This window comes from Phoenix dactylifera, chromosome 7 (assembly GCF_009389715.1).
Source record: "Phoenix dactylifera cultivar Barhee BC4 chromosome 7, palm_55x_up_171113_PBpolish2nd_filt_p, whole genome shotgun sequence".
In the NCBI taxonomy this organism is placed as follows: Eukaryota; Viridiplantae; Streptophyta; class Magnoliopsida; order Arecales; family Arecaceae; genus Phoenix; species Phoenix dactylifera.
In genome coordinates, this window is record NC_052398.1 from 9,778,788 (window position 1) to 9,805,749 (window position 26,962).

The 26,962-nt window shown below is 36.1% G+C and overlaps 3 protein-coding genes across 19 annotated transcripts; 1 reads left to right on the plus strand and 2 right to left on the minus strand.

The window, feature by feature from the left end:
* Positions 1–1,659: 1,659 nt before the first annotated feature.
* LOC103707758 (signal recognition particle 14 kDa protein-like) lies at positions 1,660–14,298 on the minus strand. Of its 3 annotated transcripts, XM_008792376.3 has the most exons (5): positions 14,173–14,298; positions 13,032–13,125; positions 12,804–12,913; positions 2,020–2,206; positions 1,660–1,881 (listed from the first exon to the last, which is right to left on the minus strand). In XM_008792376.3, exons 1-4 carry the CDS (start codon positions 14,173–14,175, stop codon positions 2,021–2,023), a joined length of 393 nt encoding a protein of 130 aa, XP_008790598.1. In that variant the 5' UTR covers positions 14,176–14,298; the 3' UTR covers positions 1,660–1,881; position 2,020. The 3 variants fall into 3 exon arrangements, with proteins under 3 accessions (XP_008790598.1, XP_038984161.1, XP_038984162.1); XM_039128233.1 differs by having other exon boundaries at positions 1,660–2,206; XM_039128234.1 differs by lacking the exon at positions 14,173–14,298 and adding an exon at positions 13,624–13,642 and having other exon boundaries at positions 1,660–2,206.
* Positions 14,299–16,351: 2,053 nt separating this feature from the next.
* Positions 16,352–21,401, minus strand: LOC103707759. 2 transcript variants are annotated; one of them, XM_008792380.3, is made up of 8 exons: positions 21,265–21,401; positions 20,031–20,137; positions 19,355–19,398; positions 19,179–19,261; positions 18,865–18,973; positions 18,353–18,366; positions 17,212–17,313; positions 16,443–16,752 (listed from the first exon to the last, which is right to left on the minus strand). In XM_008792380.3, exons 1-8 carry the CDS (start codon positions 21,355–21,357, stop codon positions 16,618–16,620), a joined length of 687 nt encoding a protein of 228 aa, XP_008790602.1. In that variant the 5' UTR covers positions 21,358–21,401; the 3' UTR covers positions 16,443–16,617. The 2 variants fall into 2 exon arrangements, with proteins under 2 accessions (XP_008790603.1, XP_008790602.1); XM_008792381.2 differs by lacking the exon at positions 17,212–17,313 and having other exon boundaries at positions 16,352–16,752.
* A 226-nt stretch (positions 21,402–21,627) lies between these two features.
* Positions 21,628–25,939, plus strand: LOC113462762. Of its 14 annotated transcripts, none has more exons than XM_039128238.1 (4): positions 21,628–21,807; positions 23,602–23,724; positions 24,385–24,460; positions 24,540–25,939. In XM_039128238.1, exons 1-4 carry the CDS (start codon positions 21,736–21,738, stop codon positions 24,560–24,562), a joined length of 294 nt encoding a protein of 97 aa, XP_038984166.1. In that variant the 5' UTR covers positions 21,628–21,735; the 3' UTR covers positions 24,563–25,939. The 14 variants fall into 14 exon arrangements, 7 of the variants coding, with proteins under 7 accessions (XP_038984166.1, XP_038984167.1, XP_038984164.1 ...); XM_039128239.1 differs by lacking the exon at positions 24,385–24,460 and having other exon boundaries at positions 25,386–25,461; positions 25,541–25,939; XR_005512548.1 differs by having other exon boundaries at positions 21,628–21,931; positions 23,602–24,661; positions 25,362–25,939.
* The last annotated feature ends 1,023 nt before the right edge of the window (positions 25,940–26,962 follow it).

The window sequence follows — 26,962 nt, forward strand, 5'->3', positions numbered from 1 at the left end:
AAGATGTTGTTGAAGCTGGCCTAGGTTAAGAAAGATGCTGAGAGCTTCTTTTCTTTTTCTTTTTCTTTTTTTTGTGTGGTAAAAACGACTACTCATTCGTATAAGTCTAACATGAGTACAACCAGCCACATGACGGGAAAAGAAAGACAACAAAGCAAAAGGAGCATCTGAAGCAGACGTCCACAAAAAATCCCTAGAATGCCGGATCACGAAAGAGGCGACCCAGTCAGCGCCCTGTTCACCTCCCTGAACACGTGATTTGCCTGAAAGCCTGTCATCAGCTAAGCCATCCTACGAGTCTCCCGTATAAGAAGGTGACCATCACCATACCTGTCCGCCTCCTAGATCCAGTCGATCACCACCGCAGAATCTCCCTCAAAGTATGTGGCGAATATACTAGTATTTGTCATGTACAGTGCACGTGATCATTTAATAAAGAGAAATAAGCATTTGATCCTTTTCATCGTAGAGTTCACGTAATCGGAGGGGAGACAAGAAATATAGGTGGAAAATTCGTGCTTTGAGTTATCGTGCTTAGAATGATCATGGACCTGCCATCAGATGTACCTGCTGGACATGAATCCAAAAGTCTGCCATGCATTACATCCTGCCCCAGTAGGAACCTTTTTGTTTCTATTTCACTGCCTAAACCGCACAACCTAATCTTAATTTTAAGGTCTTGATAATGATATACCATACCGATCTGAAGGAATATTGATACTCAATATAGGTAGTATACCAACACTCGATATATCAAAAAAATTTCGTACTGTATTGTATCATAATATACTAGTATGGCACCAATACGGAATACAGTATCGAGACGATGAATCATGATCCCGGTAAATTAAGTAAGATAAAATTTAAGTGGTCTTGTTTTCTCCAAAGAACGAGCCCAATCTCATCATCATCTGTTTTTATACCAAACGACCCCGGGCAACTCTCGGCCGGATCTTTTTCTTTCGTCGTGATAGACGTTGGGTTCAAACGGAGGATGTCGTTTGGTTTTGCATGGTATTAGTTTGAAGTATGCAGGATTTATACTCTGCCCAGATTGGTGATTGGATTATTTTTGGTATGTATACCTAACCCATAGGTCTTATCTTCTAGGTTGATTACATCCACGACAAATCGCGTAGGGGCAAGATGAACGCTAAAACGACTCTTTAACTAGGGCACCCAAATTTGGGACTGCTTGATATAATGGAGCCATAAAAGGGTGCCTGGCAGAATGCTGGTTTTAAATAAGATTTAGATACGCATGCATCGTAAAGGTTGGCTATGGAACACATTTTATGCTCCCAGGTCTGACTTCTGGTCCTTTATCTTAAGCTTTAGATTTGGAAAGATCGCACTGCCTATTTGAATATGACACAAATTTAATTTGCGGCTTGTTTTATCATTCATCAAGCATTTATAAAAACTAAAAACACCCTTTTTCGTTGATGCACTAGCAGCTATATAATGGAAAATATCGAGCTCTGATCAGGTCAGACAACTAGAGCATAGCCTCATTCAAATTCCATCACCACAGCACAGAAGGCAGCACCCAACTTGCCAAGTGAGTCCTGCTAATATTAACTTCCAGCGTTGGAATTAGCTTCAGTCCAAAGACCAAATTGCAGAGATTGGCGGCATCCACTCAACCGAGGATTCATGTGCAAGAAACCAAACAGTAATAACATTGTAGTCAACCAAGAGCAGTATTACAAATTGTATCCACCTAGAAACTGGGGATGAAGACAAAGGTATTGGAAGCTATTTGCTGAAAATCCTGTCGGCATTTCGGATTTTAGTCGAACTATAATTGAACAAGGGAACATGCAAATTCCTCACAAATGAAGGTCTAAATCTCACCTCTATCCAATATTCACAGTTTACCTTATGCCCATGCAAAACAGCAACCAAGAAAAATCAAATGAATGGGCATTTCTCAGATTCTCATCCAGTGAAACATGAGGATTTCAAGCAGGTAAGATCTGCTGTCAATCAAAACTAACATAAGAATATGAAATGTACCTCAAAGTGGGGGCTTCGTAGGCAGTGGCTTCTTCGACGACCCGGGATTCTTTGATGACGCTGGCTTCTGTTCAACCTCAGCAGTCCTTTTCTTGTCCTTTCTTTCCCTCTTCTTCAATGCATTCATGTGAGCTTTAAGGACTGTTGCATAAGAAGCTTGGAATTTCTGGTGATCCTTTGCAGAGAGCTAGATCATGTATTCCAATGACGAGGAAACATAAGTGAACAAGCATTACTTGAATAATATTTTAAGATAACATAAGTGAACAAGCATTACTTGCATAATTTTCTAAGATATATTTTCCCCTGTGCATTCTAATTTTTCAGTAACGAAAAAGAAAACTACTAATAATAAGCGTATCCAAATGTTCACAAGTGAAACATTTAAAACTAAAATTAAAAGATAGTTTTGGCAGAAAAATTTATAAAGCAACGTCAAATAAACCATGAAAGAATTTTGGGTTGGGTTGTTGTTGGGGTGGAAGCGGAAATTCTGAACCTGCTCCCTCTAACCCAAAGTTAAGGAGGTTAACAAAGTTATGTCCTAAAATATGTGGCGAATGAAATTATCCTCCAAGCTCACTATAATATATCACCCTGATTACAAAACCAGACTGCAATTAAAGATATTATGCACCCGATGATGCAATTGCCAGAACGTCAGCATGATGAAGACAGACTACACAAAATGACAATTAAGCTGTAAAAAACAATCGGCAAGCAATAAAATTGAGAAATTTTCAAGAAAAAAAAAACTTAGATGGGATTTTTTTTCTTTTAACTACAACTAATACATTTCCACAATCTAACCAGTAAGAACTACCAAACTATCGTCGTTCACTTTGTTTCAATTTTTCTGTCTCCTATATTTCTCAACCTTGCTGACATCTCAAAATTCCTGATATGCCTTGCAAAAGCAACCAGACAACCCATGCTCATACACTGTTCATTGCACGAGCAAAGCTTTCACCAAATATCCATCATTGTAGCAGAAGGTTCATTGAGCTTCACAGAAGCTCGTGAAACAACTCAAGGCTGAGAAACTGTGACCCACAACTTTAGCAGATGCATATATGGTGATAGTGCATCTCTTCAACATCTCCGGTTCTGAGGCATGTGAAAGTGATGCTTCCGCTAGGTTTCTACGAAGGTAACTAAATGTACTTTTCCAACTCTCTGTTAGAGAGTCTAATCAACAGTTTTAACCAGATCCCACGCTCAATCATATGAGCAGCATTTTTCCACACCGACCAAAGTGAACCAGTAAATTTGTTTTTTCTTGGACAAAAGCATATGGTATCTTGCAGGTTAGAGCAGGAAATTTCAAAATCAATTTCCATAATCTGTATCCATCTTTTCAAACAGAAGAGTAGACTCCATTAGAGAAAATCCTGGCTGTGACAAAACATGTTTTAGTTGATTGGCCTACCAAAACGAAACAAAGAAAACAGTGGGGGTCCTGTTTCAGTTTAGTATACAACTTTGATTCGGTTTCAGATGTATGCACCTAGATTCCATCCATTTATATCAGGATAGTAACTATAAAATATAACAATTATAATAAGACAGGCACCCATTGTGACTAGCCACAGTTCCAAGTCTTTAAAGATGGCTATTAAGCTTATATTTTATATATAATAACATATGCATTTCAACAGATACAACATTAATTGAAAACACAGATTGCAAACTCGGATGACAATATTTTTTGTGCAATTAGTGCACTTTATACTCGAAAACTACATTAACTTGGCTACAATTATATATCCACGTAATATATGTAAGCATATGTATATTGTATGTTACATTTTAATAATTTCCTAAATTTCTTCGTTTCTTGAAACTTGAGTTAGGTCACTTTTCAGGTCTCCATCTGTATCCACATGAAATGAAAAGTTAGAAGTTTTGACTCGAAGGATTGATAGAAAACTGCTCTCTTCTGCTCCTTGACCAACAAGCCTTATCTACTGAAAGAGCTTGCATATGATCTATCAGAACTTGACAAGGTTAAGTCAATTTCTCAACCAGAAGCCACGCCCTAAAATCTAAATTGGTGCTCAAATTGTGCTCAAGGCAACTTTAGGCAAGAGAGGACCTACCACTAAACAAAATAAGCCAGCTGGAGCATTGGAAACCTGCACTTTAAGCTCATGCAATCTCTTTTCAATACTAATTTTCCACGTCATCATTGTATTTGCAGTGCTACTTTTTCCATATTTTTGTACCAGCCTCAGCATATTTTGGTCAACCTGTTCAAAACAATTGGCACCTATGCCAATTGCCAAAGTGTCAAAGGTCCTGAAAAGTCCAGCATTCCAATCTATAAATAGCCTAACGATGGGCCACTTTGATACAATAAAGTTATATAGCCATAACCATAACCATCAAGTTTTGTCCCAATTATAGGATCAGTTTTATGAATGCCTATCTGCAAGATTAGTATTTAGGGCTGCCTCGGATGTTACTTCAAGTTTTTCATATCCTTTCTCGTATACTTAATCCATGGTATCTAGGCCTTGACCTCCCCTTCCTATATTCTTCAGTGAAAACTTCCCCCTCTTATTAGAGCTCCCTCTGATGAATCCTTATTCACAAGCTTTGTCCAATTATATAGGGTCAATTTTATGAACCCTTATCGCAAAATTAGTAGTTAGGGCTGCCCCTGATATTAATTCAAGCTTTTTCATATCCTTTCTCATATACTTCATCCATCGCATCTAGGCCTTGACCTCCTCTTCCTACATTCTTCAACAAAAACTTGCCCCTTCTTATTAGAGCTCCCTCAAATCTCCATTGCATGTCCATATGCTCTCAAATGATTTCCATCACCTTGTCCTTAATTTATACAATTCCTATGACTCATCTAGTATAATTTCTTTCTTACTTGATGCATCTTAGTTTTACCACACATCCATCTCAACATTCTCATTTCTGCTACATTCAACTTGTTCTATTGAACCCTCCTTATTGTCCAACCTTTTGAACCATGCAACATTGCAAGCACTGTTGCAGTTCTATAAAATCTTCCTTTAAGTCGCCAAGGTATACATCAATCACATAACACCCTAGAAGAACCTCTTAACTTCACCCAACCAACCTAAGTTCTATTACTTATCTTTATCTATCTCTTCACAATTTTGTATAATAGATCCCAAAAGTAAAAACTGATCATTTCGGTATCTCTTGACCCTGAATCTTGATTAAGGGCTCATCATTTCTATATTTACTAAAATTGCATTCTATATACTCAATCTTTATTCTATTGAATTTTAAACTCGTATCCTCAAAAGCCCTTTTACCCAAATCCAATTTATCACAACAAAAGTATATACAAATGTAAACGTATAAAATTACCAGAATAAATTGATCATAAAAATGGTTTAACTATTAATTGATCCTTTACTTTAGAAAATTTTTGCCCATGGCATCACATAAATGAAAACAAACAAAGAGATATAGCACTTCACCCCAAGTGGCAATGCACTTTTAGGGTAATTATTTTAGCACTCAAATTAGTCACACATTGGAACACCCCAAAAGATCATGCCCAGTTTGAAACTTTAGCTGATGTAAGTAAGACACTGTTTTTGGTGTCAAGAAATGTCATATTGTATCAAGAATCCACAACCAACAACCCATAAACAGGTCAAGTAACCACCAAGCTTGGTGTGGAATCGTTTGAAGGAAGCATGGTTATAACCCTCCGAAGAAACACTGGAAAAATAAAAATATAAACATTGTGGTAGTACCATGTATTAGTTTCATAGAATTATTACAAATTGTTTATCTGTTACCTTTACAATAGGCACAAATATGATTACAAGCTGATACATCATGTAGTATACATACTAGCTATGTAAAACAAGTATATATTAATTAGAGTATATCCCTAACACAAAGTTGCTCAATAACTACCAGGAACATCAATACAAAAAATGCTTACCAACTCAAAATGTAAATGATAAGGGAAGAATGAATCTTTAATAACCACAGAATAACTCCTAAATAACATGTAGCTATTCAGTGGCATGAAAAATTAAATACATATCAAATGGTTGTCCATTTATACCATGTTCAATCGACCACTTATTCAGAACACACAACTTGTAGACCCCATGTAACTCCATGTCAAACAGAACCACAGCTTAATTTGTAACACATGGTGTAGACTATTACTTGTGTGACAATTTCTAGGCAAGTTTACTAGGATAGGCAAAAAAACAGACCTTCATAACTCCAAAAATAACAGGAAACAGTTTTATCAGTGATCTTATCTGGATCAACATAATCAAGTGCTGTAAATTAGCAAGTAGTCCTTTTTGTCAAGTTATAAATAGTGTTCTATCTTCTTTTGTAGCTTGGTTGTGGCTTTAAGTCTAGTATTCTCTGTGATGGTGGTTTAAGATGGTTTCTCTAGATGTCTTAGGTGTGGTTCGGTCTAAGCTCTAAACTGTTTAGAGTTGATGGGTTTTGTGCGAAGTTGGAGGGTTTGTTAGGTTTCAACTTTTTTCCTCGAGCTTGGACAGGTATTAATTGCACATTAAGATTTTCTTAGTATGAATACATAGAGGTATATTAAGCCTTTCTGCCAACATGGACGGATCTCTAAAAAAGATAGAACATATAGTATCTTAAATTCCTATATTTAATAATCTATTATGCTTCTTGGAACATGTGAAAGGTAAAAATACAAACTTTCATAAGATAACACTACCACCAAATAGAGGCCCCTCCAAAAGACCCACCATGTTTTCCTCTTCAAAGTTAATTCCCTATCCACCAAGAAGTTGCACAATTGTTAAGTACCTAATATTTGTCCTGGAAAAGGTCACACATAAAAAGAGCTCTGAATAGATTATTAGCGTTCAATCATCCTTCCATGCATTCCATATATAAACATGATATTCAAGAATTCATGTCCTAAATGGTACTGGTGTATCCCATGGGTACCATATGTTGAGGAAGAAAATGGTACCTAGCACGAGTTTAGGACACCAGTTCTCCTAATTGTCTTAACCATTCTGGTTGCATCCCAACAATTAGGATGCATCGAGCCACTCAAGATAAATCAGAATTTTTTTTTATCTTTTCCTTTTATTCTTATTATTAATGATTTTTTCAGTCCATCTTGACCATACCATCCCATCCCAATTCTTGAACTGTCCTAGAAGTAAATTAAGATAGGGCCCGATACTGAGAAGTAAACCTCTGATATCACCTTTTTCCTTTGTTTTGCAAGTACAACTTTTCATTAAAAAAAATGCCTTCGGAATTTCTCACTTAGAGAAAAAAAACTATCACCTTGATAACTTGTACATACTAGCTATACCGCCTGAGAATAGTCTCATATATAAGTAAATTAACACAAAAATGTCTTCCAATATATTATAGTAGTTTCCACTGGATGAAAACTTAGTGTCCTTAGATTAAAGAAAAATAACCCATAGTTGCATAACAAAAAAAAAGCACCAATAGTCACAATCGATGATGTAGTCTATACTCATAAGCTGATTCCTATAGTAATTGTGAAGGGGTACAGAGTAGAGTTGTATAACTATAGCCAGCATACCACATAAGTTGATCAATTAAAATGTTTGTGGTCTAAGTAATATATTTTGTTCTATTGTTATAAAATAAATCAAAGGTTTTAATATTTCAAAACACAAGTTTTAAGCAAATCTGTTTTTATTTGGTGAGTAGTTAGTTTTAAAATTTTTGTACTAAGAAGGTCAGGGAGTTACGTTGGAGTTTTGGTTTAAATAGCATACAGATAACATATGATTCAAAAAACACAAAAAAAAAAAACAAATCCAAAATTTTATTTGAAACTCCTTTGCAACTTTTTGATTTCTCTCCTAAAATCTATAGGAAGTGATAATAACATTAACTAAGGTTGCTTGATGCCTATAAAAGATCCGCCTACAAGCTTACTTGCCATAAGTGACTTAAGGACAGTCTATTTGTAGTGGTTGGCTGCTCGTAAGTCACAAACATGCAAGCAAGTAGAGATGTAGCATGACACTTTGTTGCAGCATCTAGACTTGCACCAAAATCAGATGTGCATCAAGTCATGGGCACAACAAGTTGGAAGGAAGTTCGGTTGCACCATGCATCCCCCAGTATGTTGCATCACCACAGGCTTAAGGTCCCAAACAACCCCATCCCCCAACTTCTTATAGAACATATTTGACAATCACCTTTGTTCAATCCTCCAGTGAGAATGCTCCATTCCAGCAATCTAACTCCACTTGCAACATTTGATCACTTTTTTCAGTCTCAAGGTGCCCCTTCATTCCCTCAAACGTGAACAAAAGATAATATGAGAAAAATAAGGAGGGAAGAACAGAAGAATAAAAAGGAAGTAGCAGCATGCGACAACACATCTTCCAGGCTTTCTACATCTAAAAAAGTGCACCCTCCACTCCCACTCAGAAAGTACATAATCATTCCACTTTGGACTAGCATAGGATGGATGCATGGCTGTTGATATGGAAGTCCATTTAAAACAGAAAGGATGAAGGATGTTTGATGGAGTTGGGATTTGCAGAATCTTGTACCCATATGGAGATAACTAGTCAATGTGCCACATTGTTGACATTCTTGTCCAAGAGATATGAGAACGCCAATTAAACTTATTAAAATTATCACATGCTTGTTCAGAATTTGGGACAGAAGACCTCATTTTCGATTCTTCAATGACCATGCTCCTTTTTTCAATGTTCCCCCCCTTAACTACCTAAGTTTGCTCCTTTTCTCCAACAATCTTAAGGTGTTCCTTTACCATCTGCCCATCTGCCTCTCCCTTTCTCCCCCCTTCAGCAACTCCAGCAAGTAAAGTGGGTGTTCAGTGAGATCCTAGGAAACTAAACGACATCTCCCCTGGTTTCAGGTGCTGATTATAAGGCTTAGCTCATAACCAATGAAACCCTAAGCAGCCCCCTCTCTCCTTCTTTCACTATCTCTTTCTCCCTCTTTCATTACTCTTGTGGTCATATTTGCAGGGTATTCCAAGCAGCAGGCCAGACCCTACCCCCAAGTGCTAATTCAACACCCTAAGCCTAGCACAAATCCAAACCCGCCCCTCTCTCTTTGTGGTTCTTCAGCAGCCATAGATCTAATCCATGTCAACCTTCTTTATGGGAAAAATTGACCAAATGATCTCTGAATATGATCATTCAATCTCTCAGCGGTGATCTTGTGCTATGATCTATGAGCATGACCTTATGATCTCATTCAAAGACAAACATTGTTTAGGAATCCCAAATTTTTCTGATTGATCTGTTAATATATGATTTTTCTGTAAAAAACTATATTATTTTTTATGGTAATGATCCATACATGTTGATCTCTTTAATCTGAAAATGATATCAATATAGTTTTCTGTTCTCATCTGTACAGGTTTGCGTGTTGGGTGCTGGTGTGTATCTAAGTGTCAGATCATTTCAATAACTACAATTGCTTCTTTTAGAGTTGTGTCTAAAGAGTCATACCAATGTCCATGTTTAAATGTCAGGTGTACATACTTTCGGCTAAATTAAAGGATCCAGGTAACATAGGTTCTCTCTGAAATTGTTATGATCTTTTAACATCATTTATGTGACATGCAATTGTTATGACCTCTGTTCATTCTTGTCCATGCTTTGTCAATGTATGGGAGCTATGTATTGTTCTCATGATTTTGTTGTTCTCATAATCCGATCTATTGATATGCTTCTTTTTTTTTTTAACTTTCTTACAAATTTTTCATGCTTGGGTTTTTCTAGGCTAATTTAAGATTCATACTTGTATAATGTATAATCTTGTGATATGGTTTTGTTGTTCATATCAGTTTGTGTTTTTAGGTTTATCTTGCTCGTTCATTTTATTTCCGTTGCACATATAAGCCTTAGAACATGCTTCCTAGAAACTATTTTGCTGGTGGCTATGATAATTTAATTTAAATCTTGAAGGACCACAACTAAGATAGCCTTCCTAATAAGGTATGCAAACATTTTGTCTCATACATGAGCTTATCCAATCCATTATTATGGAATGGCAGAATGTAGCAGCAGTGCATTTTGAATCATGCACCCTGCGCCACATTGATACTATGGTTTACATGCAATTGAAGGTTTGACTGGCTATTACTAATATGGGTTATCCATTATAGCTAATGAAGGTTACCTCATAATCAAAGTTAAGAATGATTTGACTTTTAGCAAATAATTTAGGAAATGAAAAGCTATGACAATTCTAAAATAGAAATATTACAAAGATCTCTTCATGTTGCAGACAAGGACTAGGAAAGGATATAAATCTAACTTGTGGGCAGAGAAAGATCTGATATTTTGATTACAATTGTCTACGGATCTGATTTGTATGTTCATATTATCCTATTGATGTTTGGAATCAAACATACTTGGAGGGCATCTAATTTTGGTCAAGGTATGTAATGCATGGACTCCTACTCCTTGCATACACGATCGTATTTACATCAGGTTTAAATTAAACTTTATACAAGACTTCCCTCCATAAATCACAGCTCATATCTTGATTTAAACTGTAGCTTGGAAATCCTTCCAAAACTCTTCCTCCAAGTCCAATTAAATCAATCTCAAAATGACATCCAACCACGCACTTCCTAAAGATCATTGATTTGAGACAAAGAATTACTGTCAAAATCTAGAAAAGGTGATGAGGGTGGTTGTTGATGCAATTTATTTATACTTTTACAGCACTGATATTACACTGATATGTCCGTACGGTGTGGTATGAAATTTTTCAGTATATCAAGTGTCGGTATGCCATCTATACCAGGTACCAGTACCAAACCGGTACGTTGCGGTACATCCCAAATGGCCCGGTTCAAGCTAGGGCGAACCATGAAAAAGATTCAAATGAAACAAGAGCAAGTAGAGCAATACAACTAGATAAGAGAGAAGAACATACACATGAAAGAGTTTTCTGCATCCTCTCTTTAAATCATATAAAATCCTTACCCAAGGAAAATCATACCCTAGTTAAAAAAAATTAAATAAGATCCATAATCATTCCTTAGAATACAAAAGACAAGAAAGTACATGAAGAATGAGACAACTAAACAATAAATGCATGCATGTATGTGTATAAAAGTTTAGTTGTATCCAGTATCCACCGAGCCGACTAAACCGGTGTACCGGTGGGCTCCGGTACCGGTTGAAACCGGTGCCGAACCAGAACCAAAAAAAAAAAGTCGACGCGCGCGCGTCCATGTTTTAGCCACTCTATGGCATTAATTGCCCCACGCGGCCCCGCGTGGGTTCGCGCTCACGCGCGGTGCCGCGTGGGCTCGCTGCCTTGTGCGAGTCCCAGCACGCGGGCGTGGGAAAACCATGCGAGCGCAGGGAACCACGCAAGATCGAGATTCCTGCACGTGGAATCGCGCTCGGGACGAGCGATTCCCTGCTCGCGGGCGTGCAAAATATTTTTTTTTTCTTTTTTTTCTTCTCTTCTTCTTCCTCCTTCCCGAACCCTCTCCTCCTCTTCTTTCTTCCCCTCTCTCCTCCTTCTCCTCTCTTCCCCCTTCTCCCGCAAGCAAGGAACCGTTGGGAGGGGCGCGCGCGTCTGGATGCTCAGGAGGGGGTCGGCCCGAGGTACGTCAAACCGTCCTCTTCTTCCTCCTCCTCTTCCTCTTCTTCTTCCTCCTCTTCCTCTTCTTCTTCCTCTTCTTTCTTCTTCCCTGCTCGATTCCAGCCCTGAACCGTTTTATGTGGTTGTACCGTACCGGTGGGGGTCGGTACCGGTACAGTACGTACTGAGCTGACCGGTACGGGCCGATTCAGCAGACCTTGGTTGCATCCTTGTATACATAAGAATATATTTGTCTGTGATCCGAGCTAGTATCTTAAAGATTGCAAGGCCATCTGCAATTTCGAAGTTAATTCTATCCTAATACATACAAGCATATGTTTGTGTCTGATCCAAGCCGGTTTTTTAACTGGCTTAGAAGGCCATTTGCAATTTTGAGGCCCTCGATTCAAATTTAAGTTACCCTTGTTAACAAAATATTTTTCGTACATCTATATCTAATCATTTTCCTTAGAAGAAAGTGATAGCAGCATTTAGCAGTGTATTATAAGTAATCCTTTAAAATCTCTCCCTAAAAGAAGTAATAAAAAACTGTAAAATCCATAGGAAAAACATAGGGCTTTGTAATGTCATCTACATGTAACATTCAATTGTACGATGCATGACAATGCATTTTGTGCATTTTTAGAACCCAATGCATGCATACAAAAACAAAATTTTGCAAGATTTCAATAATTCAACTATACATACATCATAACAGTTAAAAGCTAATTTGCCCAACGAGATTGTCCTAATTTAAGTGACATCAATTTGTGTGATTATAAAATTCAAACTAGCACAAATTTACAGACAAGCTTATGAAGCCCACTATTGGTACTCTTCAGAGGGCTAAACAATAATTAGCACTATACAAGCTCTAAAAAATTATCCAAATTCCTGACATGACATAATCATATTCTCTCAGGAGGAATATTAATTTTTCACAAAACCAATCCATAGAAAAGAAAAGGTGTAAGTTATTGTCAAGTATGAAAAATAAAACAACATAAAAAAATGGTGTGATCATAGAGAGCCAACATAAGTTATTTTGTACAATAGCATGACCATATAGAAGCATACAAACAAAAGAAACTAATATTAAAGCACAGGCATCTCACATCTAGCATTATAAATTGTATTGAACAAGTAAAAAAAATGAGGTGAAAAGTTGAAAAGAAAAATGATTAGCTGCGACCTACCGAAGTGGCGATGGTCTTTTTGCCATCAGTAGCACGAACAAGGCATCTGTATTCAATTGCTTCTCCTTCAGTCTCCATTTTCTTACGCTTTGCCTTGCTTTTCATAGATGCTAATAAACCAAACAAGCAAAAAACTAATAAGGTCCAAAATAGGAGATAACATTCATTACCAAGATTATATATATGAACAGAAGGAGAAGAAAGAAAGAAAGAAAGAAAGAAACTTACAGTGCTTGAGGGTGACCCACACAGAACCCTTCTCTTGGTTCCGCTCATACATACTTGTAAGCTCATTGAGAAATGGGTCTGGCTGTAGATAAACCTGAAACAGGAGAAGTTGTAAACAGAAAAGTCAAAAAAAGAAAAGAAATTAGAATAGCAGTGCATGCCTTGCAATCAACAAGAAACGGCTAGGAAGCATGACCATCTAACAATGATAAGCTTAATAGAGTTGACCTATTAGCACCATAGGATGATTAAACTAATAGAGAACTTAGGAAGTGGTTTCACAAAGTTTGTAACATCACAGAAAGACAGACCAAAGTATATAGGTATATAAGCAATTTGAAGAGATCCATTTAGAGCCCCAAAAGAGGGGGAAAGAGAACGAAGGTCACAAGGTTTCTATTGCTTAACAAAACTAGGACCTTAAGAGTGATGAAATTGAAGAAGGTACCAAGTGAAAAAGTTATGTAATACTGTTGAACAGAAAATTGGGAGAAAAGAAAAACAAAGACTCCTTGACGCATCGTACATTCACAAATAAACAAATAACTGCAAAAAAATTCTTGCTAAGTTTATGAAGAAAAATACAACTCACAAAATATACATGCTTCTTGTCAATTAGAATTGGAAAAAAAAAACACAAGGACAAGAAAAAGAAAAGAACACGCAGAAAAGGATTTCTAAAACTAACAAGACTATGACGTAGAAAGAACAAGCACCAAAACCACAACGCGGTTTTTGATTCATAGAGAAACTTAAAAGAATCTACAAGAAAAGCAAGACCTAAAATCACTTTTGCATTCGAGTAATTAACTTCGAAACTCATCGAAAGATAGCATTATCTCGAATCGAAGATCGTATGGCGCAAGGAAAACAGAAACCCCCAAAAAATAAGGCGAAGAAAGAACAGGTCGATAGATTTACAAAGAAATCCGAATCCCACATGGATCCATGCTATCAAACGCGAGTAGCATCCAATAACAAAGATTAACGAAACTGGGAAAGAAGTCCAAAATCCCCCACGGATCCTTGCGATCAAACGCAGATTGGATCAACACGAGGACAACACGAAATCGAGGATTCGTTGAACGAATTTGATAAGAATGGAGAGCAAATGGATCGTAGGAGAAGATCGGAATGGTACCATATCGAAGGAATTCGATCTGTCTCTCGAACGGAAGCGGAGAAGGACCCAATCGCGCTTCGCCTCTTGTCTCTATTACTCTTCTAAGACCTCGCAGGACTTAGCTTTCAAGTGGTCTCGGGATATGTTGTCCTGCGGAACGCGCGGATTTATGGGGTTACGATCATCTGAGCTTTCACAGATGGCTTATTTTAACCAAACAATACTCGCAGCTATTTCCAAATTTTTACAAGCATTGGCCACCACATGCAACATTTTTTTTTTATATATAGTTGTAAGGTAAGTTCATCTCATTTGCGAGGTAAGTTCATCTTTTGCATGATATTTTGACACATTACCCATTTATTGTTTAAAAAATCGCTTATATATAAAAATAGATCTTGACACTATATAATTAAACTGGTTTTCATAGAAAATATTTCATAACTGCTTTTTTTTATTCTCCTTTCTAGTTTTGTAATGTGATTCAGACTTGGTGACAAACAACTCATTTAATTTTGTACCATTCATTTGTCTTTTGGAGGAAATTAATGATTGATCGTATCTATTGATTGATCCCTGATTTTTGTAATAGATCAGGTTTATGATAATGGGTTTATTCTTCACCAGTGATTATCAAGAAAACTATAATTTATATGCTTAGAAAAGGTAAATAGCAATCATAATGCCTTAAAGTGTGGTATTTTTTATTAAACTAGATGATAAGTTTGATCTGAAGTATTTGAATTAAACTATATGATAGTTTGATCTCTAAAAATATATGATTGCAAGAGGATTTGGAAATCACAAGGCCTACATAGAGCCATGCATTTAAAGATGCAACAAGCATCAGTTTGTATGTATCAAGAATTATGTGTAATTGAGTTGTCTTGGCTATATTCTATTTGAAAGGCTGCAAGTAGAAATGCTGTGAGTTTATTAGCATTGTTTAGTTGAATGCAGCTATAAAAGATAAAATTATCTTACGAATAAAATAATTAAACTACCTCCAAATTTTATTTATCATCATTTAGTGATATTTCTGTATTTACTAATAGTTGCTCAAAATTTATTAACTATTTTGTCACTAATATATATTAAAGCTTAAAAATCAACATTAGAGTTATGGAAATACTAAATTTGCATGGGAACAAAGTTAGAGAAAGGGACAAAATAGCCCTATGCTAAAGAGAGAGTTGGGTGAGATATGGGGACAAAAAAGAGGAAGGTAGAGCAGATGATGGGGATGGGAGAGAGAGGGAGAATTTAAGCAAACAGAAGAAACAGAGGAAGAGCAGAAGAAGGGAAAGCACCCTTGTGAGATGCAAGGTGAGAAAGTAATAAAAGAGAGAGGGGAAAATGAATTAGAGAAACAGAAGTAGGAAAGGTAGTATGGAGAGAGAAAAGAAACGTAGGGTTCGTTGTAACAAAACAAGGCAGAGAGGTTCAATGGACTATTATTCCACTAAAATGTGCACCTCAAATCTTATTGATCGACTATACTCCTCTCAAAAGAAGAAAATATCTAAATTTCTTAATTCCAAATTCATTAATGAAATATCTCAATTGAAGATCTACATCTCTGTCTATATCAATAAAAATCCTAAAAAGCCAAAACCACACATTTTAATGGTCTTCAATTTATGCATCAAGCAGATGAAAAAATAAATAATTAAAATCATATAAGATCATATTCTATTATAATGTATGCACTATAATTTATTGATTTTCAATTGTACATGTTTTAACATATGTAAATCATAATTAATAAGATAGATTTTCAGTTTGAATACCATTTTTTATGTTTTAACACACTAGTACAATAAAAACCATCCATGTCCATATCCATATAATGCATAAATTAGAGAACATAAAATATAATGTTTAATTTTTAGTAATGTAGATCATGATTTATATATCTCAATATTGACTTTGGTAACGAGAGAAATAAGATACCGATAGATACCCTCTTCTCTAGAAAAGCATAATATCTCTCTATATATATCATTTTAAATAAATAATACTTTATTTGTATCTTAAGTAAGTAAAGCTTACAATAAGATAACTGCATACTTTAGAAATAATGATAGCTTTTAGTTCCCAACTCAGTCAATCTTTCACCAAATGCAAATTTGTGAGATTTGGAGATTTATATTGGCTGTACAATTTGGGCTTGCATGCAATACAACAAACTGGTTGATTTTAAGTGGGAACAGAATCACAACTAGACTTCTGATCCAGTCCTATTAAAATCTGCCACATACACGTTGTAGGAATTACCTATTTACTTGAGTTGTAAAGGATCTGCTGCCATTCTTCACTCAAAAGGCGCCTTTACAGAGCTGGAAGCATAAGTCTACTAACAGCACCACATTGCCAGCAGAAAAAATTATCAAAGGAGCAGGTGAGATTCATTCAAAAAATAAGACTGGTCTCTCTTTAATACACTGAATATGCAAAAACAAATCAAAATTTGGTTGAGTTGATTTCTTGAAGTTGCAAAATTGCATCAAAGCTGAAATCTATCCCGGGTTGGAACGTTGCTTCAAGCTCTTCAAAACTCTGTTCAACTTTCAGATCTTTGGTGACCTTCAAGCCTTCCTGGATCATTAATGAAAAAGGGAAAGCAGATACATAAGATCATATATGAGAACAATATATTGACATAAGGCAGGGTTAACATGATCAAGAAAATAAAAACAAAAATCAAACCATCCAGCAGTTCAAAAAATGAGATAACAAAAGTAATATCAGGCACCTTCTAACGGATAAGTCACGTTTGCATAACAAAACTTGGACAAACCACCAGCTTCAAGGAAGTTAGTGATCTTAATTTTGTGATTACAATTTCTAAATTTTATCAGGCTATCACTAGTACAGAATTAGTAGTCCACATATTCTATCTAAGATGAGCCCATGTTCATTATTTTATAGTTCTATATATGATCATCTAACAATGAAAATATAGACTGACATTAATTAAATTAATGTTAGAAATACTTTGACATTTTTAGTAGTTCTGCACAATGAAATTTGCAAGATCAGGAGGGTCATTGCCACCTTCTCGACATATTCAGCAACAGCGGAGTTGATGATTTTTTTAATCGACTCCTTGTTAACTTTGGAGGGTCCAATGATGTGCAAGAGAATATCTTTGGGTATCTGCCATGAATATAGAGCAAAGGATAAGTTAAAAGACATATCCTCATCATACACAACTATGAAGTATGAAGAAAGCCTTCGTACATCAATGCCAATTCATGGATCCATCCAGAGAGAATTACCACCAGATTCAAAGACATATATCATTTTGTGGAAAGAGAAGCACAGAAAACTCCAGGGAATATGGTTTCCACTTTTTAGCCAAGGCCCTCCTTACCAAGAGATGTCATCCCCTGATATGAGTGCAATTTACGTATAGAACGGGAAAATGGTGACAATGGGTGGGTTCCTTATTGTATTGCGTCAATTGAACACAACAAATTCTTATGAAAAACATTTTCCAAGACATTATAGAGAGTATCAAAATATGCCATCTAACTAAATATTAAATATCAGTCCACATTTTGTAATTAAAACCAAGGTGTAAATCAGGCAGAGTATAAGATGATGGCCTGCTTTTTGTCTTTCAATTCCCTCTTCTTTTGTATTGTTTTTTGAGACAGGTGATGAAGAAAGAAGAACCTGACATTCCATTGCCAGAGCATATGCCACAAATATGGCCAATATCAGATGAGGGTAATAAAATTTCTAGTGATCTTGTTCTGCAGTATCACTCAATTTGAAAGTTAACTAAGCAGCAGTCATCCATTTTTATACAAAATAAAGTCAATAATATTGAGCACTATTCTCAGAAATGGATGGGTGCAGAGTTTACATATCATTCACTCTTTAGGGAAATTATCTCCTTCACAACCTCTTGTTTACAGATTATTTACCTAGGCTCTTAGCAATATATTTTAATAAGTAGAGAGATTTTTTTTCTGTTTTACAGATATAACAACTCAATTCTTTGATGTCAACTAATAAATCCAAGATAAATTGCCTTCATATTAGGGATATCCAAGGACATCATGATCCACTATGTTTCAAAGCCAAAAGAAAAAGGGAGGAGGGGAAATCATTTTTCTTTCATAGAGATGGGACTGTCGGCTAGTACAATTGTTTGCATGCAATAAAATGATTCATAATGAGAACTTACATCTGGAGTTTTCCCTGCATCGACCGAGTTGTCCACCGAGCAATAAAAAATGTAAACCAATAGGAATAAATGTCAGTTCTTTCTTCTATGTAAAACATTCTAATCAATGATAAAAACAACGTAAATGAAGCAGTGAAAGCGGAAACGCAAAATATGCATAGAAAATAATGTTTTTTTAGATATAACTTAACACAAGTGCCATGAGTTATAAATGGTGCCATAAGGTACCAAAAGAGCAGCTAAAATTGATGCATATTAGAAATTCTTGCAACATGTTTGGTTTCTAGCAAATCTATATTTTTTTTAAAAAAAAGAAAGAAACAACTATATCATTTCTTAGTTTTCATAAATGGTGTGAGCAACTTGCATGCAAATCTGTCAAACTTATCACTTATAACTATTCCTACCATTGGTTCACCAAATCATGAAGTTAGAGCATCCTATGACTAATTGATTGTTTAAGATTTGGCATAGGGAAGTATGAAAATAAATTCTAAACAGAATTGATGTACCTCCTTTCACTCTCCGAAATCCGGGAATTGGTTGTGCAGCAGCAACTAACTTTGAGAAAACATCATCAAAGATGGCCTGTGTCTCTGCACCAGACACCTCAACTCTCATCTGCATGGTAAGTACATAATATCAGATCCTAGTTAAAATATTAAAACCTCTTTCTGAGGTCCCAAACAGATAAATCAACCAGGTAAATAACTCGAACAATTTGTACAAATCAATAAGCTCAATAAGCTATCTACCTTCATATATATAAAGAAAATTTATTCACAGAAAATAAAAATGTTTCAAAGAAAGAACCACCATTTTTTACCTTTATCTCTCCATCCCCAGTGGTATTAGCAGCAATTGTGAAGTCTTCAAAATCAGTCACAGAATCACCAAGATTTTCCAAACCTAAATCCAATAAATGGTATCTAGGCCAGTGATGCTGAATTTATACAAAATTGAGAGAGAAGGGTAAGAGAAGAGAGCATAATGGAATTTGACCTGGAGATACTGCATGAATTGCACAGAAAATTTTGTGGCTGAATCTGCACAGCGAATGTTTAAGTCCAAATAATCAAAAAAGGATCTATCATAGTAAATCTGGAAGGCTAATTTGAAAATGAGAATTAAAGAAAGATAATAGATTTGATTGTTCTTTACTGATTTACAAAGAGAGTGCATGTAAACAACTGCTTATTGGATGCTCTTTACTAACGTACAAGAAAAAGATGAAATAGGCATAAAGATGACATGTATATGGGGTAAAATTTTTGAGAGATCTTAATAATTGTCCCCCATCAACTCCCTGATTGATTGATATCTTTGACCGCTAGAATTGATTAAGCTTCTCCTTGACGGGGGCTATTTTCATGATTCTCAATGGACAAAATCTATGTCCAATATTATGGTGTGAATGTGAATAATTTAATTAGATAGATGGCCTATATGACTCTTCTTCTATAACATGAATGAGAGAATGTCGTGGAGACCACAGACAATCATTAAAATGAGCTACAATTAGCAAAAACTAAGCATACAGTTCTGCTAAGGAAAAGTAAAATATATAAATGCATTCTTCAAAAAGGAAATGTGGAAGTGTTCCATTATACATGAAATTACAAGAATCCTATTTCTATATTGAATAGCATGAAGGAACTAGTTCACAAACAATTCTCACCTTTTAGAGTTTTTTTGAGCAACATTTGACATATGAAAAGACGTGCGCATTCTGCGAGGGAATCGAACTCGAGTATGAAAGTCTATTCTTTCCTTTTGACTCATTACCTGCACAGGGATCCAATCATACTCATAGCTAAAAGAATAAATTATGTCATTTATTTGTTAAACACAAAAAGAATTGATAAATTAAATGTTCATACCACTTTAATATCATCAATAGAAAATTTCATAGGGAGATGAAACAACCAACTTGTGTTATTAAGTACTGAAACCTTTTCTTACCTGATATGTCCTCCATACTTGTTCCTAGAAAACATTACTTTCTATAAGTCTATAACCATTCGGTCATCTCAGATACTGCATAAAACCATCTCATGTACTTCATAAAACTATCTGTGCAGTGTGGATTAAAGCATGCTCCCTGAACATAAAGAGTATTGCAGAAATCGTTTATTTCTCCTCTCCTGATGTATCTATCTTATTTTAGAGGCGCTTCTTTCTTAATGCACCATACTGACGGCACACCAGTCCTAAAATGTTATTAAATGAAGTCCTTATCAGCTGAAGGCTTACGGTACTTTTAACTGTGCAATCTTTTTTCCCTTTTAAAATGGAGGTTTAATCATGTAGATTAAGAGCCATAGATTTATGATAAACAGTGTCTTGAGAAATAAGTGTCACATCATTATTTTCCCCATGCCCATGCTCTAATATCTAGAAGTACTCTAACTTGGATTGCAGTACAGGAATTAACTTGCAAGCTGCAACCAAAATTAGCAGCGAAAAAAGTCTAAAAATAAGTGTAGAAGAAATTAATGATTTACAATTTGTCTTACACATGGAAACTTCCCACCTCTATATTACAACCAGAGTAAGTAGACTGGCCAGTTGACAATAAACAAGACTCTCCTGCCAATATAACATCATCGAAAAACTTAACTTCAAAAAGCATCACAGTGGCTTGCAATCCCCCATACAAATTGCCAAACCTACTACATACCGTGACCATAGATTCCTTTATAATGACCCAATTATAATATTTGAAACCTCGGAGCACTATAAGAATCAGTAAAATGATCATAAGACGAAAAAGGTATAACATCAAAAGGGTTTTAGTTCTTAACCCATGATTATAAGTGTCTGAAGTTGGGGCCAACGAAAGGGTTGAAAAGATGCAATTGAATCATCAACGATTCGAAAGAAAAACTGGGATTTTGAGACCATTTTCTCACCTCTGGATTCAAACGCATGACCAGGGTTTTAACGGCTACATCCATTCCGCTCGCTCGTCTCCCCTCCCCAAAGGCCCACGCCTCCGCTCCCATCAGCAGCTTATAGCCTTTGTTCCAGCGTTCCACCGGATCTATTTAGTAGGATCGCGTCTCCGCCCATGATTGATAAATATACACCCTCTGTTAGCTAAAGTACTCCCCGTGTTTCTCTCCTTCTGGCTGGCCACCTGCGGTGCACGTGGACGCATCAAACTATTCGCTTGATAAATGTCCTCCAAATTTTCGCAAGTGCACTCTTGTTATTTCTCTTTCTTAAAAGAAAAATGAAGCAATTGGGGCATTTATTAAAAATGGGATGCCAGTTAGAACGATCAAGCCGTCGAGCAGGATGGCTGGATGGGTGATGTTCTTCATCCAATTGGGGAAACTTAGGGTTCTTGGGGTACGCTGCTAATCTTTGAAAGAAAAATTATGGCGTTAATGGCGACGACTACAATCGGCCCAACAATTACATCTCAACGAATTCGGCCACATTTTTCTCGAGTAATTTTTCCCTTTTGCGGGGGGGGGGTTCCGGGAATTTTTATTAGAACGAGAAGCTGTGTATTAAGAAAGCTGTTCTTTTTAGAATGGTGGCTTACAAGAAGTAATTTTAAATGATACAGAGGTCAGTCAGTCTTGATTCTACTCCTACTTCAATTTCTAGTAGATTCATAATAGACTATCGTAGATATGATGAGTTCTTCTGTTCTGCTATATCATAATAATTTATTAAGATGGTTTTCTTGGTTTTAAAATCTTTAATGGTGTTGTGGAAAAGGTGCTCATATATGGATGTGCAATTATGAATATCAGGTGATGATTGCACTTGAAAACAAGTGTTTCTGTCAGTAGAACTCTCAACAGTGTTTCCCATTGGTAATGCGTGGGAAGGTCCATGCCAAAGGTTAATTCCAGATTCGTTCAAGATTAGTTCCTGGGTTTTTTTTTATTTTTCTTTTTATTCCTTCTTTTTTACTTAAAAACGCCAATGAACCACTGGATTCCCTTGTTAATGGAGATGAGAAGGCACTGCATCACTGGATTTTTTTTTGAATGGTATTCCTTGTTGTGAAGTTGAAGGAAATGAAATAGAAAGGAGAAGAGAGCAGCTACTTCTACCAGAATATGATTGGGCCGCCCATTCCCTGGCTTCCATTATGATTTCCTTTCTTGCACTTTCCTAACAACCAAACAGAGCCCTCATATCAACTCTTGTAACTTCTGTATCATCTCTCTCTCTCTCTCTCTCTCTCTCTCTCTCTCTCTCTCTCTCTGTGTGTGTGTGTGTGTGTGTGTGTCTGCTTTTTTCATTCAATGCTACTGGCAAATTGTGAGAAGAAAATGTTGTTTAGTGGCTACATTATATGCTTATGTTTGAGGTTATGCATCTTTATAATATCAGTAGGGATATGTTGTTTATGTATTCTATGAGCTTGTGAGCAAGGTGGGACTGAGAACAAATATTTTCCTAGGATGGATTGTGGAGATTCATAAACTTGTATAGGCATTTGTTAGGCCTTGAACTCCTTATCCCAGCACTTCTACTTTCTTGCGTGCATTATGAATGTTGCTCTCCTGTCCCTCTTCCTTTTGTAGGAACTTAAGATATGCTGTATCTTTCTTTCCTTTTCTATTATAGGAATAGACAGAGCTGTGAAAATGTCATCTGGATAAGCTTGGTAATAAAAAAAATAATGGTGGAATTTTGTAACAAATCGAAATTGATTGTGGTAAAAGCATTTACTTCACCTTTCCTTCTTTAATTGAGGTCTGTGTCTATAGAAGATGGAAGAATATCATGATATAGCAGTCACATTGCATCGTTCTATTAGTAAGTTCATTGATGATAGAAAATGAATGTGCAATACCTGTGTGATAGAAAGCAATCTTTAGATTATCGGCAGTCAAATATTGTAACACAAAGGAGATTAATGGATATCGCTTACCCTGGCTTAGGTGTCTCTGTCTATTCCTGTGTAAGTTAGCATGATTGTTTTAAAAGAGTGAAGTGCGTAAGTCATCTACAAAGAGAGATGCAATTCAAACTGCTTGTCATATCTAACTATACAGGATTGAGTTAGAAATCTTAGTGAAGCCTCTATTCATAAAACTCCAGTTTAGTATAGATTGAAGATAGCCTCAAGTGGTGGATATCAAGTGTGTTGCAAGTATAGCTAAAAAAAGCCTGTCTGGTTGTCTCTTATAGAAATCAGATACCATTTTTGTTGTCATTGACTTTAAGCTCTTTTTTGTTCTTTCTGTCTGCTTTAACATTGTTCATTATCCGGCTATCAGGTAAGAGTGAACTTGAATGGAGAGGAGACAGAAAAGGCATTTGATGATGTTGTGTCAAATTTGGCCCATGCTGCACCACCTATTCCAGGGTTTTGTAGAATGAAAGGAGGTAAGCTTTTGCAGGTAAAAGGCAATCTGTTGGTAGCTGTGCTGTGCAACCTTTTATTTGCTATAAGGTCATAATGTTTACTTCTTTGTTCAACATCTTTGGTCATCTCTTCCTCCTAGCAACTAGAGATAGCATAATTCCTGCATATCCAAATTTGTCGAAATTTGGCTCGAGACTTTTCCCCTCTGTGTTCTCTGGATGACTCAAGGAACTTCCAGAACATGTAACATCCTTTCTATTTGTTGATTATGCCCATAATTTTTTCAACAATTGGAACTGAGAGAAATAAGGGAACAATGCTGTTTATGAATTGATTATGAGTTTTCATTTTGTGAGTTGAGGTTGGATAAAAATTACGCACTAGATTAAACTCAATGTTTGATAGGTGGAAAGGAAGAATACTGCTTGTAGTTTGTTGCTCACCAATGTGTTATGATTTTGGGGTGGCTGATAATACTTCAGCATGTGCTAAAACTCCCATCTCAGCGAGAGTTTCGTTCATTTCTGCCTTCTCCATATTTTTCACTTTAACAATTCATATTAATACACAATGCCCCTTTTTCTTAAGTTGCTTTCTTTCTGCATATATTGGCCTAAACATATATCTTCGTGCGATATGACTGTCAAGCTTGGCTGCAAATTCTTTGTAGGTCTGAAAAAGTTTTCTATTACAGGTCTTTAGGAGAGACCATGTTGCCAAATTCCTTATCGATGAACTTGTGGGTGTAACCATTGGAGACTCTGAAAAAGGCACGCCACTCTTAAACATTATTATGTCTTAGTTTTCTCATAAATGGGTTGGGTGAGAACTGTCTTGACTTGCTATCAGATCAGGAAAAACTGAAGGTATAGAGCCAGTTTAAGATAACACAACAACTGAAGAGCTTGAATCAGCTTTTACACCAGGGGGTGAAGTTGGATTCAATGTTGCTATTGATTTTGAGAAATCAGGTCTTGAAGCTACCAGCTCAGGCTCATAATGTTTACTTCTTTCTTCAACATCTTTGGTCATCTCTTCCTCCTAGCAACTAGAGATAGCATAATTCCTGCATATCCAAATTTGTCGAAATCTGGCTCAAGACTTTTCCCCTCTGTGTTCTCTGGATGACTCAAGGAAAAAAATCCAATATAAGTGACTTCTGAATATCATCTGCAGTTATATATGAACCTATTTGTGCTTTCGGCTTTTAAATGCTCTTGTACTTGAACTTCTAGAACATGTAACATCCTTTATTCCTATATGTTGATTATGCCCATAATTTTTTCAAAAATTTGAACTGGGAGAAATAAGGGAACAATGCTGTTTATAAATTGATTATGAGTTTTCATTTTGTGAGTTGAGGTTGGATAAAAAATATGCACTCGATTAAACTCAATGTTTGATGGGTGGAAAGGAAGAATACTGCTTGTAGTTCGTTGCTCACCAACATGTTATGATTTTGGGGTGGCTGATAATACTTCAGCATGTGCTAAAACTCCCATCCTAGCGAGAGTTTCATGCATTTCTACCTTCTCTATGTTTTTCACATTAACAATTCATATTAATACAAAATGCCCTTTTTTCTTAAGTTGCTTTCTTTCTGCATATATTAGCCTAAACATATATCTTCGTGTGAAATGACTGTCAAGCTTGGCTGCAAATTCTTTGCAGGTCTGAAAAAGTTTTCTATTACAGGTCTTTGGGAGAGACCATGTTGCCAAATTCCTTATCGATGAAAATGTGGGTATAACCATTGGAGACTCTGAAAAAGGCACGCCACTCTTAAACATTATTATGTCTTAGTTTTCTCATAAATGGGTGGGGTGAGAACTGTCTTGACTTGCTATCAGATCAGGAAAAACTGAAGGTATAGAGCCAGTTTAAGATAACACAACAACTGAAGAGCTTGAATCAGCTTTTACACCAGGGGGTGAAGTTGGATTCAATGTTACTATTGATTTTGAGAAATCAGGTCTTGAAGCTACCAGCTCAGGCTCCTCATTGGCACTGCACCAGTGTATTCATTTTATTATGCTCGCTTAGTTAACAAAAAATTAGAAAATCATTCTTCAAGGGTGTGAATTTGGTTACTTCCCTGAAGAACAAAACATATCTTGTTCAAATGCCATATGTTTGGTGGAAAACCAATGATTTGTTATAGCCATGCCGCCTAGATGCTTATGGAGATTTTCTTATTCATGAATTCGATCTTGTAGCGCATGTAGTAAAAGAAAGTGCTACATTTTCCACTGATGTGTTGCTGTAGATCCTAAATTTGAGAAGATTTTGGAGCTGCCAACTTACTTGCTAATGAATTAATTTTATAAGTTGTTTAGTTTTGCCTCCAATTAAACAATGAAAGTGTGTTTTTGCAGATTTAAAAGAAAAATAAAAAGAATAAATTGCGTAACTTCACATAAACTTAACAAAACTAATCATTAATAACTTACGTGAAGAGTTATATATTATGGTACTCCCTCTGCCTTTCATTGAAAACTAGTTTGGATTTCATGATAGCCATCAAAGATCGCTTAAAAATCTCCAAAATAATGTTTCCCAAATATTTTCTAAATTTCAATTATCATGCATGCTGTATATATGTTAATTTAATGAAAGAAGACACTCTTTTGGATAGTTGAACTACGGTAGGGCTATTTGTTTTTGTGCGCTTTTTTTTCTTTCTACTATTTTAATGCGAGAATGCTTTTGTAACCAAAATTTTTTGGATGATTATGCTGCCCTTTTACTGCTCTGCTTGTGTTCCTTCTACTTATTCGGCTTTTTTAACTCTCTTTTCGGATCTGGGTTTTTTTTTTCATTAAGATAGCTGAGTCAAACTACATGAGTACGAACACACTCAATAAAATCAGAAAATACAATATCACGTAACGTCCTAAGCAAATCCTCTTTTTGGTTCCACAAGGCGCCAACGGAGTGATTGGCTGTATAAGTAGCCACCCAATCCACAACACTGTTGGCTTCCCTAAAGACGTGCTTAGCCTGAAAAATCATTCCATCCCCACCCATAGACTAAATATTCCGAAGCAGAAAGTGGTCTCCACCTAGACCACTCGGCTCTCCCCACTGTGACTGAGTCATTCTCCATGATGATAGAGTTGGCCTACTATGGTTCTTGGTGTAACTATAGATTTCGACCCCTATTCCGATCAAGGTCATGACAGTCATAAGTTAGACTATTGGGCCCAACTAAAAAGTACAAGCCAAGGATGCATTTTCTTATCGATGTCAACCGAAGCACTAAAGGCAAATGT

What these genes read in the sequence shown, in the direction of transcription:
- LOC113462762 (XM_039128236.1), top strand. Translation starts at nt 21,736, where the DNA reads ATGGCGTTAATGGCGACGACTACAATCGGCCCAACAATTACATCTCAA. An exon ending in TTCGGCCACATTTTTCTCGA is followed by an intron (nt 21,808 to 23,601) that starts GTAATTTTTCCC and finishes TCCGGCTATCAG; the next exon opens with GTAAGAGTGAACTTGAATGG. An exon ending in AAGGAGGTAAGCTTTTGCAG is followed by an intron (nt 23,725 to 24,384) that starts GTAAAAGGCAAT and finishes TTTCTATTACAG; the next exon opens with GTCTTTAGGAGAGACCATGT.
- LOC103707758 (XM_008792376.3), bottom strand. An exon ending in GTGGGTCACCCTCAAGCACT is followed by an intron (nt 12,914 to 13,031) that starts GTAAGTTTCTTT and finishes TTGGTTTATTAG; the next exon opens with CATCTATGAAAAGCAAGGCA. An exon ending in AAAAGACCATCGCCACTTCG is followed by an intron (nt 2,207 to 12,803) that starts GTAGGTCGCAGC and finishes TACATGATCTAG; the next exon opens with CTCTCTGCAAAGGATCACCA.
- LOC103707759 (XM_008792380.3), bottom strand. Translation starts at nt 21,357, where the DNA reads ATGGGAGCGGAGGCGTGGGCCTTTGGGGAGGGGAGACGAGCGAGCGGA. An exon ending in AATTCATGCAGTATCTCCAG is followed by an intron (nt 19,262 to 19,354) that starts GTCAAATTCCAT and finishes TATTGGATTTAG; the next exon opens with GTTTGGAAAATCTTGGTGAT. An exon ending in CTGGGGATGGAGAGATAAAG is followed by an intron (nt 18,974 to 19,178) that starts GTAAAAAATGGT and finishes CTTACCATGCAG; the next exon opens with ATGAGAGTTGAGGTGTCTGG.